We start from the raw sequence: 18,254 nt of genomic DNA, 5'->3' as shown, positions 1-18,254 counted from the left end.
GCCAAAATCACAAACTCTCTATTTAAAGTGTTTCTGTTAAAAAGTTAAGTTTAAAATTCATGAAACTTGAATATATCATAATTAATAATTGTTTCTGGGGAAAATGGGCCAGTGGAAAAGATGACAAAGCAGCTGCTTCATTCAAAGTTTGGATGCAAAGCAGGCAGTGATAAGATAATTGTTTAAAATGCTTCAGATTTGTATGTGTTTTATGCATTTGCATATCCTATCCCTGGTAGTTGTCGAGTCTTGTTCCGAGAGTGATGTATTCTAAACTGTGACTGTGACTTTCAGCTACCGTGCATTCTCTACTGTTTTGTTTGTGTCTTTTTTGCTAGTTTAACCTCTGTCCTGGTGGCTGGCTTTCTTTCGTTGTGCCACTCCCACACGGACTGCAGTACTTCCTCTCTCAGCACCAACATGAGTTCAAGCAGACACGGGTCAAATAAGGATGCAAGACACAGCCTGGCAGTGGCTGGAGCGTTCTGAAGAAATGCAACTGTTTGATAACTAGCCTAACATTGGGTTCACCCTGGAATGTCACTTTTAGACGATTTAAGACACCACTATTATGATTTGGCATTGCTGCAGCCATACATCCCACTGGAACCATATCACATCCATAAGAACATACCCTAGGGCTCATTTTTAAGTATGTGGTCGCTGTCTTTTTAGTGGCTTGTCGTTGCATTGCGAGTATCGGGGTAAAAAAGGAGATAAAACAGATAATGCATTACTAGCATTAATATACTTTTATTCCCCATGAAAAACAAGCATGACCAGCCGCTATGTAGGTTCTATTGTAAAATGACCAGCCGCTATGTAGGTTCTATTGTAAAATGACCAGCCGCTATGTAGGTTCTATTGTAAAATGACCAGCCGCTATGTAGGTTCTATTGTAAAATGACCAGCCGCTATGTAGGTTCTATTGTAAAATGACCAGCCGCTATGTAGGTTCTATTGTAAAATGACCAGCCGCTATGTAGGTTCTATTGTAAAATGACCAGCCGCTATGTAGGTTCTATTGTAAAATGACCAGCCGCTATGTAGGTTCTATTGTAAAATGACCAGCCGCTATGTAGGTTCTATTGTAAAATGACCAGCCACTATGTAGGTTCTATTGTAAAATGACCAGCCGCTATGTAGGTTCTATTGTAAAATGACCAGCCGCTATGTAGGTTCTATTGTAAAATGACCAGCCGCTATGTAGGTTCTATTGTAAAATGACCAGCCGCTATGTAGGTTCTATTGTAAAATGACCAGCCGCTATGTAGGTTCTATTGTAAAATGACCAGCTGCTATGTAGGTTCTATTGTAAAATGACCAGCCGCTATGTAGGTTCTATTGTAAAATGACCAGCCGCTATGTTGAAAATGCAAAGCTCATTTCCATTTATTGACAACATGTAGTATTTTATGGAGTCTGATTGGTCCAAATCAATACGTGTACTAAATATTTTAAACACATAGTTAATAACGAGTTTTTGACCCGAATGACCTTCCATAGATTAACTGTACCCCCCCCCCCCCCCCACCCCCCCCGCTCCCTCGTCTTCGCAGCCCGCTCCTTGTCCACCTTTGCCCCTCAGTAGTGGAATGATCTACCTACGGGTATCAGGACCGCTCAGTCCCTGACCACCTCCTGGCGCCTCCTCAAGACATTGCTTCTGTCCACTCAGGCCTGAGCAGGAATCCCTGTGTGTCTGTAAAAATGAGACTGTGTCTTCAAGTTAGCAGCCTGTCCACACGTTCCCTCCCACCCACACACCTTCAGGTGCTGAGTGGAAAATCATCTGCTAATCTCCTCTCATTTGCTGACTGTTACAGTTGATGGCTGGTTGTGTGCTAATTCACAATGACACTTACAGAGTCTCCAGTGAATCATCTAAGAAACTATTTTGGTCATTTAAATTAAATTCCTCCATTCCTGCGATTAAACAGCCAATTCAATTGCCAGGAAACTAGATACATTTTGTTCTGTATATATATAGCCTGGGCAATATAAAAACATTTTTTTCAAAACATAATTGATTTGGAACACATCATTTTATACTGTTCAATCGCATTTTTAATAATTTTCTAAGTTATCTATCTATCTATCTATCTATCTATCTATCTATCTATCTATCTATCTATCTATCTATCTATCTATCTATCTATCTATCTATCTATCTATCTATCTATCTATCTATCTATCTATCTATCTATCTATCTATCTATCAGGGCAGCAGTGTGGAGTAGTGGTTAGGGCTCTGGACTCTTGACCGGAGGGTCGTGGGTTCAATCACAGGTGGAGGACACTGCTGTTGTACCCTTGAGCAAGGTACTTTACCTAGATTTCTCCAGTAAAAACCCAACGGTATAAATGGGTAATTGTATGTAAAAAAAATAATGTGATATCTTGTAACAATTGTAAATCGCCCTGGATAAGGGGGTCTGCTAAGAAATAAATAAAGATACAGAATATTCATATATTTCTTATCTGAACACTAGAATTTAAAGTTAAAACTTACAAAACTCTAGGTCTAAAAAAGGTCCAAAGAGACCCTGAATAAAATTTGGGTGGATTTGATGAACCTGTATCCCAGATGGGATAAACCACAGCTGGATTTCATTACAGCATTAGTAAGCCCCCCCCTGGATTGCATTAAGCACCTATGATGCAATCCAGAGGGGGTTGATGTCAAATCTGCGAGTTTATCCTGGCTGGGTTGATCCCTAAATCAACCAATTTATAGGTTTGACTTCTAAGTGTGTTGAAGTTATGGATACATTTTAAACACGAGTTTTGCGTGTACAGTATAATGGTGTGAATGAGTACAGCGGCAGTGTATACCACCTAATTCACTGTTCATGTAGTTCACAAATAGTTACATGTTTTCTATCTATCTGTCTCTTTGCTCTCTGCTTAATTTATGTAAATCAAAATACTATCCCTCTGCTGTATAGTAGTGTAGCATAGGTTCTGCGTGTATTACAACGCGTACTAAGTGCAGTACTCTCGTTTAGGCAAGGTTCTTAGTATTAAATGGAAGAAGTTCACAATCCTTCGCATTCGAGAGATGAATGATGATGATGTAACACCAACACAGGATTAAGAATGGCACATCATTGTTCACAGAGGCCCCGCCCCGATGTTAAGAGAATACTATGAAACAGGCTGTGCGATCCCCGCTTGCTCATTCAATAAGGTATACAGTGGATGTTTAACACGAGCAAGTTGACAGACTAACCGCGAATTGCTTTTCAACTGTATCGTTGCTTTCACCACACAACAACAAAGAAATATCATTCTTTACGGAATCTAAACTGTGTGAGATACTTCGTTGGGCTAACTATCGTCTTGCTCTGTTGGATATATCTATCTTGTACAATTATCAGATCTTCTGCAAGAAGAGCGAGATTCCCTGACTACAAGTGCCTTCAACAGGTAGGCGTCTTCACAGGTGTCCTAATGAGCGTGGTTATTTGGTGCGGTTTAATAAGTGGATATTTTCATTTCATAAGTATACAGCTACAAGATGTCTTTGGCCAGGTTTTGCTGATGTAATGTTTTGTTATCCGGCATTCTGTATCGTTTGTGATTTTGTTTGCGAGTTGAACTAGATCAGTTTACTATGATGATGTTGATATTTAAACAATTAAATAAAATAAAAATAAAATAAAAAAACATTAACTGTCCAGTTTAATTTTAGGTCGGATTTATTATTTTTGCAAATCAATCAAGCTACTAAAAGTTATACAAAGTTTGGATGTTTTCAGATATTTTTTTGTTTCGTAATGGAAGTGTGTTGAAAAACACATTCTTTCTCCACCTCATTATAAAATATATGATTATAAGTAAATAGCTTTTTAATTTCCTTGGTTCAATATATAGCACAGCAATTTCTTATTAGTTCTAAACCCATAACACAAAGACTGTATATATTTACAGGAGGCTATCTTCTGTGTATTCTACTACGATGACGATTTAAGATTTAGCAAATGTGTTGAATGCTAGTCGTAACAAATTGCTACTTTTCTCTTTTTGCTATTCTCCCTGCGGTGTCGGAGTACATACATATATGGTCTGTTTCCGGGGACTGATTAGTCATTCACCACTAGTCATTGGTTTACCTTATCTGTAAACATACGCATATACGGCCGTTTAAAAAAAACAGCAGTCCGATGTCGGATGTTTTTTTTTTTTTTTTTTGGTACGCAAGGTGTTATATGACTGACTGAGAACTACACCTTTACTAATCATTCATAAATGTTATTGTTATTGTAGAATCAATAAATAAGACGCGTGTTTGATTGTGCACTGAATCGGGAACCACCTACTCCGTGGTGACGCAGACTGAGTCACGGCAGTTTCATTTCAATGGAAGTGTGACCAGTATGAAGGGCATTCTTATCACAATTGACAACAGCAAGAAGTCCAACGAAGTAACAATATCTAAACAAATAGTTAAGTTTCTCAAAGCTTTTAAAAGGGAAATGGTATGTGCATGTTTAGAAAACTTGAGAGCAGATATCGGCCTATTAATAGCCAGCGTCTGGATGTGATTATAAAGCATACACGTACTGGCAAAACTTTTTTCTAAGTGTTTTCTCGCTTTTTCCATAATTATAAGCGATCCTAACTGAAAACCACAAAACGTCTCGCAGTCTTTCAATTACATTGGAATTTGGGTCTTTTGATGTGGGATTTGAGTGAATTATGAGGCCAGTTTGAGCTGTTTGGTGGAATTTCATTTTTCTGACACACTGAAATGAATAATGCGAGCTGTTTAGCTAGACTGTACGTGTGTTTTGTTAAGAGGTTAAAAAAATAAATTTTAAAAAAAGTCACTTTGCCTGCACACATGTTAAAAACGCAAACGAAGAAGGTAGTTCTTTGAGAAAAAAAAATGGATTAACAGAACGGGCTAGTTTACAGCCAGTTTACATGTAATACGTGGCTGAAAGACTGTTTATTTTGGGGAGAACGTTGTATGCAAGAAGTTACCTGTGCTGGAAAAGGTGAGCCAATGTAACCCTTTGTCTTCTGTAGCAGGGTGTTTTCACAGGTGTCTGTCTCAGCGCACACCAGGAGGTAAATGGCAGCCCAGCTTCTCATTGCCCCATCTCATGTAAGATACTCTTTATTCTCATCCCCTCTAGATCCATTATGTGTGACCTTGGATTGGACCAGGTGGCTCCCATGTCCAATAGCTACCGAGGCATTCTCAAGGTTGGTACCAATGTATGATAAAAGTGTTGAGATGATATGTGTGGTAATAGAAATGTTAGCAGGATGTCAGTTAGTGCTCTGGGAAGGTTCACACTTTGAATAGCACCAGTTGCATAGAGAATTTTATTTTATTTTTTTTTTGGGGGGGGGGGGGGGGGTGACTCTAAATAGCAGTTTTGCAAAGTGACAGATTAGGATTAAGTTAAAGGTTTGGGGTAAAGTAGTTTCTATATTGTAGTGAATTCAAAATCACATCCCATTATTTTATTTTTTTGGTGGGGGGACCCATTGAAAATGTGTTGTATATGCAATTCAAACTATGCTGTACAGTGTGTGCAATGGAATACTGAATCTCCTGTGGGGAGCTTCTTTAGGTGAATATTCTGGTGGGCTCAGTAGTTTCCTCTGAAAAACAATATGCAGGTTTGCAAATACATAAATGTCCAACCTTGTGAAATGCAAAGTGGATCAAAGAGGCGTGGTGAAGGGCTTTTCACATGTTCAGAATAGGACTGTGTCTGGCAGTGCTTTAATACTGTACTTGGATTTCTTAAAAGAACTAATGGTGTGTTAGGGTCTTGCGTAACATTGGAATTCGAAAAATGCTCACCATATTAGTAATGAAAGAAAACACATTACACAACTACTGGTACTATATTTCCTTCTTACATTTCATCTGTTCTTTCATCGAGAGCCAGCAGTGTGTGTGTGTGTGTTTGTGCGTGCGTGGCCGTGCGTGTGCGTGTGCGTGTGTGTAATGTATATAAATAGAATGCAAATCTGAATTATGTGCCTTTTTATTTATTTAATCAATGACCCGTTGCATCAAAAAACCTCGCATTAGCTGTGCTACGCTGCTGTAGATCGTTTTGTTTCCCAGACTTTATTTGCTCATTGAACACAACACAGGACCCACACGGTTCTCACAGAAATTGAAGGTGCGGCTCAGGTGAAGTACATGCTTAGGGATGGAAATAAAACTCCCATTGCATAGCAGTTGGAACCATTCCTGGTTTTACTAGGAGTTTTTAATAAGATACGCCTGAGCTTGTTACCTATTCACTGTGGCTATTCAAGCACATATCTAAACCTATAGTAGGTGAATCTGCTATGCAACAGGAGTCTGATGCTCCATAAATCCCCCCTCCCCCCCAGACAGTGTGCACATTCTCTAAAAGTATTGTGCAACAAAACAGCATTAGAACATTTACAGTTGTTTGTTTTTTCTCAGTTGTGTTTCTTTGTTTTTTTTTTGTTTTTATGCTGACAAGTTTACAATGTAAATGAGAATTCATGGAGACAGACTAAATCAATTGTAAACCCACGCTTTCTTGGCACACAAGCTCCTGGTGTTAAGTGACTGTATTTCTGCAGGTAGTATCTTCACTATCATAGCAAACACAAGAGCTGTTAGTGCCAACACCTGTGATACGATACTCTACACCCACTGCAGGTTTTCACTCCCTGCTGAAATGAAAGCAGTGAAGCAGCAGCAGGCATCATTGGAGCTTTACTGTACTGTTGCTCTGTGTTTTGACTTACACAGGGAACACTTAGGCCAATATTTATCCAGCAAGCAAGCGTGTTTATGAAGATTACCACTGTTTCTCAGCCTGTTGTGTGTGTGTGTGGGAGATGCCTTACCTTTTAATTTAAATGCACCCAGAGGAGCAAGTGGGCCTGAGGTGCAATGCAAACTAGAAAAGGATTTCAAATTTAAAAACTGAAACCAAAACTACTTTTTTTATTATTATTTTTTTTTATTTTAAAGAACCAAATGGAGAAATAAAAGCTGTACTAGTTCAACTTAAAACTGAATCATTAGACCATATAAATTGGAATGTGTTCCTTCTTATTGTATTACTTGTACTTGTATTGTAACGCTTGAAATGTTTTTGCTTACGATTGTAAGTCGCCCTGGATAAGGGCGTCTGCTAAGAAATAAATAATAATAATAATATATAGTTCTTGACAAGAAGGCCTGATTGTACTGTATAGAAGGAAAAGGTGGCTGAATTGCTTTTTGGACTGTGCAGCTCACACCCACGCAGCTTTGTAAATGAAAAGCCATTAGCGGTGACTGACAGTCACTGTGCTCTCCTGAGTTTGGGGTTGTTTGCGTTGCAGAAAATCAGTAGATTTTGCTAGTAACTTTTTTAAAAGAAGGCGTTTCAGTCACACTAGGCCTAGGCCTCATTGTAATGGATTTTAGGGCTGGCATTGGGCCCCTCTGATCCCCACTAAAGGATTACAGGACCTGCTTTGGAGCTGGCTTGCAGTCAAAGCAGCCTGTTGTGCAATGCTAATGTCAGCCTGACAATCAGACTGTGGGGATCAGTGCTTGGGAATCAATTAGAATAAGTTATTGCCATTGGATAAGATATCAACCATGCCAGATAGTGTACAGTAATAGGCATGCAAGTTCACATTTTGGCTTGACCTGTACAGTGTTTTTGGGGGTTTTTTTGCATTCCGATCACATTTTAATTTTTTTTTCTTTTTTTCCAGCGTCAGACAGCATTTGACACTTGTGAGGACCCGACTTCATTATTTGCTAGGTTTTATTTACCTGGTGCCAATGAGCAGTCCGTCCAGGAAGTGCCTTCAGCACTCGACTCCATATCGGACGGTAAGATGATTTAAGAAACAAACTTTGGTCTTATTGGTGTCGTCTTTTTGAAAAACAAAAGGGAATGCAGTATCAGTGTTCAAGCTGTGACAGACTATAGCGACATTCAGGAAGACATTTAATAATGCTTGAAACCAAAAAGATAAATAGCATTTTGTTGGATTTAAAAATTCCATTGGTTTGGGATCTATTGTTTCAAAGTTCCACTGGGTTGTCAGTTCATACTCAGCAGTGGTTTCTGAGTGCTGTCATGGGAGTCGTGCATGTTAATAACTACACTGTAGGGTGCAGGGAAGATAAAAACCATTTTCAAGGAAATGGAGAAGTAGCTTATGCGAACGTACACAGAATCGTTCTTGCTAGAAAAAAAGTGCAAAAATGCAAAATGAATTGAGAAGCTAGCAGTATTCCTCTGCTATAATCCCCTTTCTTCCTGTGTTCACTGTGTTTCTCAGACCTCTGTACCTACAATGTACCCCTCCTGACGCCCTGCAGCAAGGCAGTCATGAGCCAGGCTCTGAAGGACAGTTTCAGCGGCTTTGCAAAGGAGCAGCGCCGCCTTGCCATCCCCAACGGTGGGTGACAATCAGCTCCACTGTTTCTGTCTGTGGTCTAGATTTGTCTGTACAGTTTTCTATAGTTTTAGTTAATGTTAAAGCCTTTTGTCTGTCTGAATAAACAGCTAGAAGTTTTGGCTCACCATGAATTTTAGGATTGAGACATTAGAAAAAAAAAGAAACCTGTATGAACATAATTTTAGATATTTTATTTAACATCATGTAATTAGAAAATGATATTACAAAAGTCTACCAGAAGCCATAATGGTAGTATTTCATGCTAGATTTCAAAATGTCATATTTTTTAATTTGGCAGTTCATTAAGTATATGGGGAAAACTACAAAGTGGCGTGTAATTCAGTATGTTAACGGTATTCAGGTTTCATTCGACTATGAAGCAAAATTTGTTAATTCTATAGGGTGATGCAAAACGTTCGGCCATAGCTTTAAGTATGATTAAATCCCGGTTGCCACAATAGCATCACTACTTGTGTGCATACTAACTGAGATCCATTCCCTTGTGTTCCTCTGTGCCTCAGACCCACGAGGCTGGAGCGAGCAGCAGGTTTACCAGTGGCTGTGCTGGGCAGCCAGTGAGTTCAGTCTGGCCAACGTCAACTTCCAGAAGTTTAACATCACAGGTCGGGCACTGTGTGACCTGGGAAAGGACCGATTCCTGGACCTGGCACCTGACTTCGTGGGAGACATCCTGTGGGAGCACCTGGAACAGATGATGAAAGGTAACTGTCCTCAAAGCCATTCATATGTATTTTTTTAAATAAGTATTTTTTTCCCCCTCCATAAATACTTTTTATTTGTTTTTTTGTTTTTAATTTCAATGCAGCAAAACAGCCGTAACATCTGTAGGATGTGCAGTAATAGTCATGTTAAGAGCACTAAAATCCATCCGAACGTCAGTAAGCCCTCCAAGGAGGAGAGAAGTAAATGATATCCCAAATGTTTTATGACTAATTCCAGAATCCAATATAATCTAATTTTGTGCTGCTTTTACAGATTGCAGTGAGAAGCATCAAACCCAGTATCTTAACAACACATTCCCAACTGTATCTGTTTCCAGCTGGATCAACAACAACAACAACAACAAGGCCATTGGTGAGCTGCGTCACATGACATTCTCAATGATAAACGCCTTTACAAATGGTCAGCTGAATAGAAGTGACGGACATCTTTTTTATAGTCTTATAATCCCAATGCACAAGATTCCCAGATTCTTTTTAAAATCCTATTTTAAAATAGGTCACTTGAGGAAGTTAGTCAAAGTGAGCTTTCTTCAACTTTATGAGCTGTATTAGTCAAACGGTATTGGATCAAAATGTATTGAAAGTGTCGGTGGGCATATTTGTGCCAGCTAGACAGGTGAGTGTTGTGCCCATGCCAGCAGCCAATATAATCTGGAATATTGCAATACTGATGCATTGGTAGGGGAACCAGAGCCATTGCAATGTACTGCCCTGTACTCTCAATAACAGAACATTTAGAGGACCACTGCAGTCTACATTTGTATACGGGTTTAGTGTAACTTGACCTTAACTTTTTTAATTATTATTTATTTATTTTTTATTTTTTTTAATAGGTTTCAGTTTGGATCAGACTCTGTGTTCGCTCCAAATACCTGATAACACAGCAACTAGTTTGCTGAGGGAGCTGTTTGAAAACTTGGAGAAGACGTCTGTCCCTAACATCCTGGACCTGGAATACCAGGCGTTTCCCAAACCCCAGGTGCAGACGGTCAACGTGAATTACTTCCCGATAAACCAGGACTTACCCAGGAAGAGCCTAAACCTTGGAATCGGAAAGACATGTAAGTGTTTAAATCAGTAGCACACCGCATGATAGCATTGGCATGCCATCGCAGTTTTGTCTCGGGTTTGTACCATTTAAGTGTAAGCTTGGTATCCACTATGTATGCATTTATTTATTAATTAATTAGTTCTCCAAAGCATATTTTAAACCTGGTGCTTCACCCTATTGTAAACTATTTTAAATCTAGAAAGGAAAGTAAAGCCCATCCTGTCTTCTCTCTCCGGTTGTGCAGTTCACTCCAGAGATCAGGACTCCTTGGAGAGCATGGACAGCTTTGATAGCACGGACTCCCAGCTGCAGTCCTGGAGCAGCCAGTCCTCCCTGGCAGACATGCAGAGGGTTCCATCCCACGACAGCTTCGACGAGGACTGCAGCGCGGGCACCCTGTGTGTCAACAAGCAGGGTCTGTCCTTCAAAGACTACATCCAGGAGAGGAACGACGCAACGGAGCATGACAAGCCCTTCATCCCAGCAGCCGTTCTCGCCGGATTCACCGGTAAGACGCGTTGTCATGGTATCATTCGGTAACCATTGGACTTTATCAATGTGTATTTGTGTTGAATTATATTTGGCCTAATAAGACTACAGTTTGATGTTTTATCTATCATTCCTGAAACTGTGACTGCTTTCCTTAATAGAATGTTTTGCCCATTCTATAGGGAGTGGGCCAATCCAACTGTGGCAGTTTCTTTTGGAGTTATTGACAGATAAATCCTGCCAGTCCTTCATCAGCTGGACGGGGGATGGATGGGAGTTCAAGCTGACTGACCCAGATGAGGTAGGTTAAGGTATATGGAAACTCTGGCTTGTTGATATGTATTACAGTACAGCAGTGCACACACACCAGATTTACACAAGCCGTATGCAAAACTGTTTCACTCTGTCTCACCATCCTTTACGCAGGGCAGTGCATAGGGGAAGGGGAAGTTTGGGAGGAAGTTAGATAATACAAATAGGAGAATGGTGAAGATATTTTTCTCATTTGCTTGTCATTAATTGAAGGAAATGTGACTCGCAGCTCATTATCCTGCCTCTCGGGCACAGCATATCATAGCTTGGTCATAAAGTGATGGATTACTCAGTACAAAGATGGGACGTTTTAAGTGCTTCACAAGTACAGACAAATGAATTTCAAAGTGTAATTGTGTACAGCTTTGAATGCCAACAAAAACTACTGAATATGCCACTGAATTTTAATTAATGCCAAACATTGCTGCATTGTGTCTGAAGCCATTGCCTTCTGAACCCCACTGTTTTGAGGCTTTACCACAGAACCAGAGCGCTATAGTTGTTCAAGCGAGGATAGTGGTTGGTGTCATTACAGATGTGATCCGTTCTAGGGTGTAGGCCCGTGTTTAGAAAGAGGAGCTGAGCACCGTGTCTCTTCTCGTCCTCCAGGTTGCCCGTCGCTGGGGCCGGCGTAAGAACAAGCCCAAGATGAACTATGAGAAGCTTAGCCGGGGACTGCGGTACTACTACGACAAGAACATCATCCACAAGACCTCGGGAAAACGCTACGTGTACCGCTTCGTCTGCGACCTCCAGAACCTGCTGGGCTACTCTGCTGAAGAGCTGCACGTCATGCTGGGGGTCCAGCCAGACACAGAGGACTGAAGCGCTGGCTGTGGAGCAGAGGGGAGTGTGTGACCCCTGCTGAGAATATAGCAAAGTAACTTGACCTCTCTGAAGGTTCTCATTTGCAGTCTTTGTTCTGGCTAGCCTGAGTAAGGGAGACCTTGAAAAGAACTCCCATTGGCTGAGAGTAGTTGAGAAGACGTGGGGGCTCTCTGTCCTTCGATTGTGGAAAACTGATACCCCTTTTTCTTGTGGACCAGCTGCTTTGTAAAATTGTTGAAACTTTAAATAAAGATGGCGAAGCTGTGCCTCGATACAGACAGAGCCGTCTTTCTACCTTTTGGCCGTCAACGAGTGTGTATCTAATGTCTTTTCCTCACTTTTTTTTTTGATTGACTTCAAAAACTAATGTTGAATTTACAGCATTTGTTCTGGGAATGGGGGTTAATTGATTAGGATGGTTTGCTTTGCCGTTCTTTCTGTGGTAAGAAGAAAAAGCAACTGAAAACATCTGCAGGTGATCTTGGAGTGGAAAGTAAGTGTTTAGATGATGATGATGATGATGATTTTAAATGTAGTTGAGTTCTTTTGAGCAGTGATATCAGAATAGCATTGGTCATATGATAAATATATTCGTTTTAAGGAATATACTGGAAAAAGGGAAAGTAAAACTGTCACAATGATTCAGATATGAGTCACTGCAGTGTCCTACTGCATATGTGGGGAAAAGTATAATGTTTTTGTAAAAATACATGTATCTTAATATTGTAGCGTTCCTGAAAGTCTAAAAATCTATATTTCTATGTATACATATTTTTTAACCTTCTTTGATAAACCAGATGCAAGCATCAAGCTTTTATTGGGATCAAGGTTCTGCTGTGTGGATCGTTGAAGCATTGTGTCCTTTTTGTTTGTTTTGTTTTCTGTGTGCCATTGGTGAAGCAGAGCTTACAGTCTAATCTACACTGTCACCCTGTTTCAATGGGCATCCGATTGTAAATAGGAATGTATTATTTTGTTGTATGTTGTCATTGTGCATCTCAGGTCCCTTTGCATTGGAATCTTGTACTTTGGCAATGAGAAACTATCTTCAGTGTATCGAATTACTCTGCTGAATGAGATTGTGTATACTGTGTTTGAGAAAACCGATTGTGCACCGATGCTTCTGGCACGAAAGGAGGAGCTTGTGTAGCAGCTATTTTTAACTGCGCATCATTGAACCTGAAACTGTTATCCTGGAATAAAGCTTTATTTTTTCTAATTCTCTTGGTCTTATGTGTTTTAGTGGGGAAGGAGTTCACTTGCGTTGCCCTAAGGAAAATAGTCACAGAACCTCCACTGTACCAGGAGTCCCTACTGTGCCCCTGTATCCTAACCCTAAAGTCACTATCCCATTGCAGATTAGCTATTCAGTCCCCCAGCTGGACGACTGTAATGATTCTCTCTGTGCAACAGATGCTATTCAAAGCATGGATGTTCAGAGTCTGGGTACAGTTGCCCCACTTGCACCCGGGGGCGGTTAAAACTGCTGCGATTGACACCCCTGCACCAGAGTAATAAAGTATTTGGTGATTTAGATAGACCTTGTAGTTGGTAAATTCACATGCAGCTTTCCCTAAGATATGAAGGTACTGTTGATCAGGCCTGAACTCCTTGGTTTAAAGCACAGTGTAAATCGAAGAGCAAGGTTTATTACCCTCCACTGTTGTATTAATCCGAGGGCTGTACACAGCTGCCAGAAGCCTCTTCAGTATTACACAATTTTAAAGCAAACAATTCGGCCATAGTTAGACCTTCAAGGCCTGCTGGAACATATTTGAAGTCATCCAGAAAGAAGTATTCCCTCTGGGATGAGAGTCGCACAGTGGGCTTGCTTGATTTCAATACTACATATCCATGGGCCATTTTGAAATATAAGACGATGACACACGATGGGAAGCTGTACAGATCATGGATGAATAAGCACCAATGTTCCTACAGTAGTGGTTTTATAATTTAATTTCCCGTAGATTGCTTGAGTGATTGCGTAACAAACCTTCACCTTGTTTGAGAAGCGGTTTGACGTAATAAAGTAAGATAAACTCATACCAATTACTAGCTGTAAACAATTCTTCTAACCACACCGGTCCTGCTGATAGTTTTATACATGAGCAATAAAAGAGGTTATTGTCAAATAACCATTAAAAGTGAAACTGGGAAAGGGATTGTTTTTTTTTTTTTTTTTTTCAATCTGCGCCAAATGAATGTACAATAACTTTTTTTTCCCAGCCTAATCTTTTATGGTCTTTCTTTTTATTTATTTTTTATTTTTTTAGGAAAGCAGGACTCATCCTGCCTTGGAATGCAGAATTGGCAGAGTCCACCGTCTAAACTTGTATGAAATAAAAAAAAAGAAAATGCTGACAGAGCCGACCAGTCTGGATTTGCCAAAGACATTCCGACTGCATTGTCCCCTTTTCTTTCTTTCTTTTTTTTAAAATGCAAAACATCTACAGTCCTTCCCTACATCCATTTAAATGTAAATGAATGTTTAACTAAATAACACTGGAATACTAGATCTTTTTGTGGCCCTGTGCAATTAACTTTTAGCTTTAAAAAAGGGTTTTAGGACAAAACCAATGCTTGAAATAGAGAGTACATGCTGATTCATTTATTTTAATCCTGATGATAATGGGCCCATTGTAATGATCTTAATAATGTCACCCTGAACTTTGTAAATGAGTTTTTTGTTGGTCTATGTGGATTTGTTTGAATGTATGCAGCAATATTAACAGCAGGTTTAATGAATCAGCCCAGGGTGGAAACACTGTATTGACTTGTATTGAACTAAAGAGTGGTATTAAGATCCTCCTAAGTAATTCAACCTTCACTTTTTCATCGCATTCATTTAGATTTTAAGCTTTTCTCAGCTGACTTGCCCAAGTTGCTTGAATTGGACAGTTTGTCTAAACTTTTATCTTCATGCTACAAATCATATTCCAAGTATTTCAAGGTTTCCATACAAATGGAATAAAACACGTGCTAAACAATTTGAAGATAAAGAAATAATGGTAACACTTTACATTACGTCTCTCTAATTACTGTGTGTTTACATGGTAGTTACTTATTAAATACATGTGTACTTACACATAATTACAATGTTATTATGCATAGTTACAATGTACTTAATATGTACATCTTTATAACCCTAACTCTATCCTTAACCCTAACCCTATGCCTTTTCTGATACAATTATGTACTTACACATGTTATAAAAAAAGATGTGCACATTAAGTGCATTGTAACTATGCATAATAACATTGTAATGATGTGTAAGTACACATGTATTTACTAAGTAACTACTATGTAGATGCACAGTTATTTTTTTGACACAGTGTAAGGTGTTACCAAAATAATATATGAAAACATAATAATTGCAAACCCATTTTTCATTATTGTTTTATTAATCTTAACTGAAAAAAGTAAGTTTCCATAGACTGTCAGTATCAGAGATTCAGGGCTTCTTGGCAGGAGCCCCATTTGGGTGCAGTTACTCACTCTGGCATCTCACCAAGGCGTGGGTGGTTCCCAATACAAAAGTTCAGGGCCGCCAAAGCTGTGGCATATTACTGAAAAGCACACAGAGCACTTTGTCCTTCAAACCGACAACTAACAAGCTCACAAGATATGTGTGTGTGTGTGTGTGTGTGTGTATATATATATATATATATATATATATATATATATATATATATATATATATAATATGTGTGTATATATACTGTATGTGTGTGTGTGTTTTGTAGGAAACAGTAGAACACTTACATCTCTTTAAAAAGGATCATTTATTAAAGGTGCACAAAGCAACAGCATCAAGCAACACCTGATATTTAGAGCGTTATAAACACATTTAAAAAATCAGTTGCTGGCTCAAACAAAAGCCAGTACAAAACGTTACCATGGTAATTGTCTCAGCTTTCCATGCTTTTTTCATACCTATAATGGGGTCTATTTTTTTAATGCAGATTAAAATAACTTTGGTGACATTTTCTTTTCTTTTTTTTACTGTATTTTTAATGTATGTAGTAATATTAATAAGTGGTTCATTAAATCACACATGGTGCAAAACACTGAAAGGACATATAGAGTTAAAGAGGACCCTATGATCTTGCAATGCTTTTCTGAGAGATTTAGAGCACATTTAGAGTAGTAATTGAGATGACTTCTGTTCCTCTACTACTACAGCTGTATTGGCATTGTTAATTTCCCTTTTCACATTGGTTGGTGCTGCAGGTGTAACAGGGCAGAGGCTGGGCATGAACCGGCGACCCCTGCGCACCACAAGCGATCATCTTCACCACAAAGTAAAAGAGCAGGGCTCGTCTGCATTCATGGTTTTAGAGCTTTTAACCTCATCTCATCTCACCGAAAGGGGACAGAATCCGTAACGGCCGTGTGTCACACAACACTGCCTTACACAGACACAACACCACCCGGTCTTCACAGTTTTGCACACAGGCACGGCTCCATGGATTTAAAGATTTACTTTTTGACTGTTTAACTCAAATACATACCATACTAAAGCCTGCGTGCTTGTGTATCTAAAGAGGGTTTTGCAGCAGAGCTGTGTAGATGATGTGACTTTCCAAATAATTCCCTTTAACATAATAATAAAAATAAAAACTAAATTAACTGAATTATCTAGCAGGGTTGTAATACTGGAAGCAAACTGCTAACCAGGAAGAGAAATCCAAATGATTTTATATTGTTGTTTAATGACCAAATTGTAAGAGGTTTTATTCCATTTTAATTAAGACCTACAACTTCAAGAGAATTAGTGTACTGTGAAAAGCTGAGTGTCCGCACAGCCCTGGTTTGCAGTTTTGTCATTCCGTATCTCCAGGTTGAACTGGGATTCCCCATGTTAATTACAGTAGCTGCGTCTTCTCTTACCAGAGGCAGAGGAGTAGACATTATCCAGGAATGGGTTAACAAGGCAATGTGGTCAAGTAAATCATTCCAGAGAGGAATGACACAGAGAACATTCAGCAAACTAAGAAGTACTTTTTTTTTCTTTTTTTACGAGTGTGGAAGCACACCCAGTTGCTGATTCACATTACTGTAAATGCATATTTGTTTATATACAAGACTAATCGAGTGTTTCCACTGGGACCCCTTGGATAAACAGTTAAGGCACTCAAAAACTCAGCTGACACGTGTGTGCAAGGAATCGCTGTCATATATGAATAATGTATGACACATATCTAACTTCAATGAGTCATTTTTTAAATTTTATTTTTGATTTGGTGGCTTGCCATAATCCTTTGTCAAAATGTGACTGCCTTACTAATCTTTTGGACCATGCCCACCTTGCCCCAAAAGTTCTGGTGGTCTTTCCCCTCATGTCACCAGCATCTCCTTTGCAATTGTATCCAGGTCGCTGGTCTTCCTTCATCCTGCCTTGGCTGACCTGTAAAAGCTGTGCCTTGGTCTTTCAGTCACGTAGGCTTGGGGTAATGCATGTCCCCAGTTAGTTTTGATTGCTTCAATCTTTAATATGCATTTTCATGACCTTGATGCGATATGGAGGATATGGGATAGCCATTTGAATTAACTGGCTGTGTTTTTTTTTTTTTTAAACATTTTTGAATTCATACTCCAAACAAGTGAATCAAGCTGGCTTGTGGTAGTATTATGCATATCTTCTCTTAATTGTGCTTGCTTTATCAAAGAGATTTAAAATGATTAGCATGCCTTTTCATTAACCCCAATGGATAGGCCTTTTAAAATTGCCATTCGGGTTCTTCAGTGTATTCTTACTCCACACTTGGCGCTGTCCTGTGTGAAAATTCTTGGAAGAATCAAATATTCATGATTGTGGGTGTGTGATTCAGCATTGAATAGGTAGCTGGATAGCTGCTTAACATCTGACATCACCTGACTACCACTGTTGAGTAGTAAACACATCTTCACAGGGATTTTTACCCTTGCTAAAAATTGTGTTCAGAACCTAATAAAATCTACCAGCTTGAATACTGTACTCGCTTGTGGCATTTTCAAAGGTATACATCACTGGCTGTGCAAGAACATTGTAACAATCCCCCCAGCAACGGCAATGTTTAATCCACAAAACAACAAGGCATTACTTCATTACATCTATCATCAGAAGTAAATGGTTGTTAATTAGGTGTGGGATCAACAGAGAAACACGAGAGGTCCTTGTGGGGAGCTCAACAATAATACACTGTTCAGTAAAGACATGGACATGCAACTCTGGACTCATTCATTGTTGTAATGTTACACACAAGTATCCTCTCCAAATGTATGGTCTTTATTACAGTTCACCATAATGGTACATCTGCCTCTTGTGTCTGCATGTACGGTAACACTTTACATTAAGTGGCTCTAATTACTATGTAGTTACATAGTAATTACATAATAAAATTCATATGTAATTACACATAATTGCAATGTTG

The 18,254-nt window shown here is 39.3% G+C and overlaps 1 protein-coding gene across 3 annotated transcripts; it reads left to right on the top strand.

Annotated features, from left to right (window-relative positions):
- Positions 1–3,148: 3,148 nt before the first annotated feature.
- Positions 3,149–13,060, top strand: LOC117962493 (protein C-ets-2-like). 3 transcript variants are annotated; one of them, XM_034923128.2, is made up of 10 exons: positions 3,149–3,429; positions 5,145–5,214; positions 7,723–7,843; positions 8,299–8,418; positions 8,940–9,140; positions 9,415–9,513; positions 9,995–10,222; positions 10,457–10,720; positions 10,884–11,002; positions 11,623–13,060. In XM_034923128.2, exons 2-10 carry the CDS (start codon positions 5,152–5,154, stop codon positions 11,836–11,838), a joined length of 1,431 nt encoding a protein of 476 aa, XP_034779019.1. In that variant the 5' UTR covers positions 3,149–3,429; positions 5,145–5,151; the 3' UTR covers positions 11,839–13,060. The 3 variants fall into 3 exon arrangements, with proteins under 3 accessions (XP_034779019.1, XP_034779020.1, XP_034779021.1); XM_034923129.2 differs by lacking the exon at positions 3,149–3,429 and adding an exon at positions 4,292–4,448; XM_034923130.2 differs by lacking the exon at positions 3,149–3,429 and adding an exon at positions 4,630–5,003.
- Positions 13,061–18,254: the final 5,194 nt, after the last annotated feature.

The sequence above is a fragment of the Acipenser ruthenus genome, chromosome 8 (assembly GCF_902713425.1).
Source record: "Acipenser ruthenus chromosome 8, fAciRut3.2 maternal haplotype, whole genome shotgun sequence".
Taxonomy (NCBI): Eukaryota; Metazoa; Chordata; class Actinopteri; order Acipenseriformes; family Acipenseridae; genus Acipenser; species Acipenser ruthenus.
Note: the sequence above shows the minus strand (reverse complement) of the source record. Positions and strands in the feature narration are given on the sequence as shown.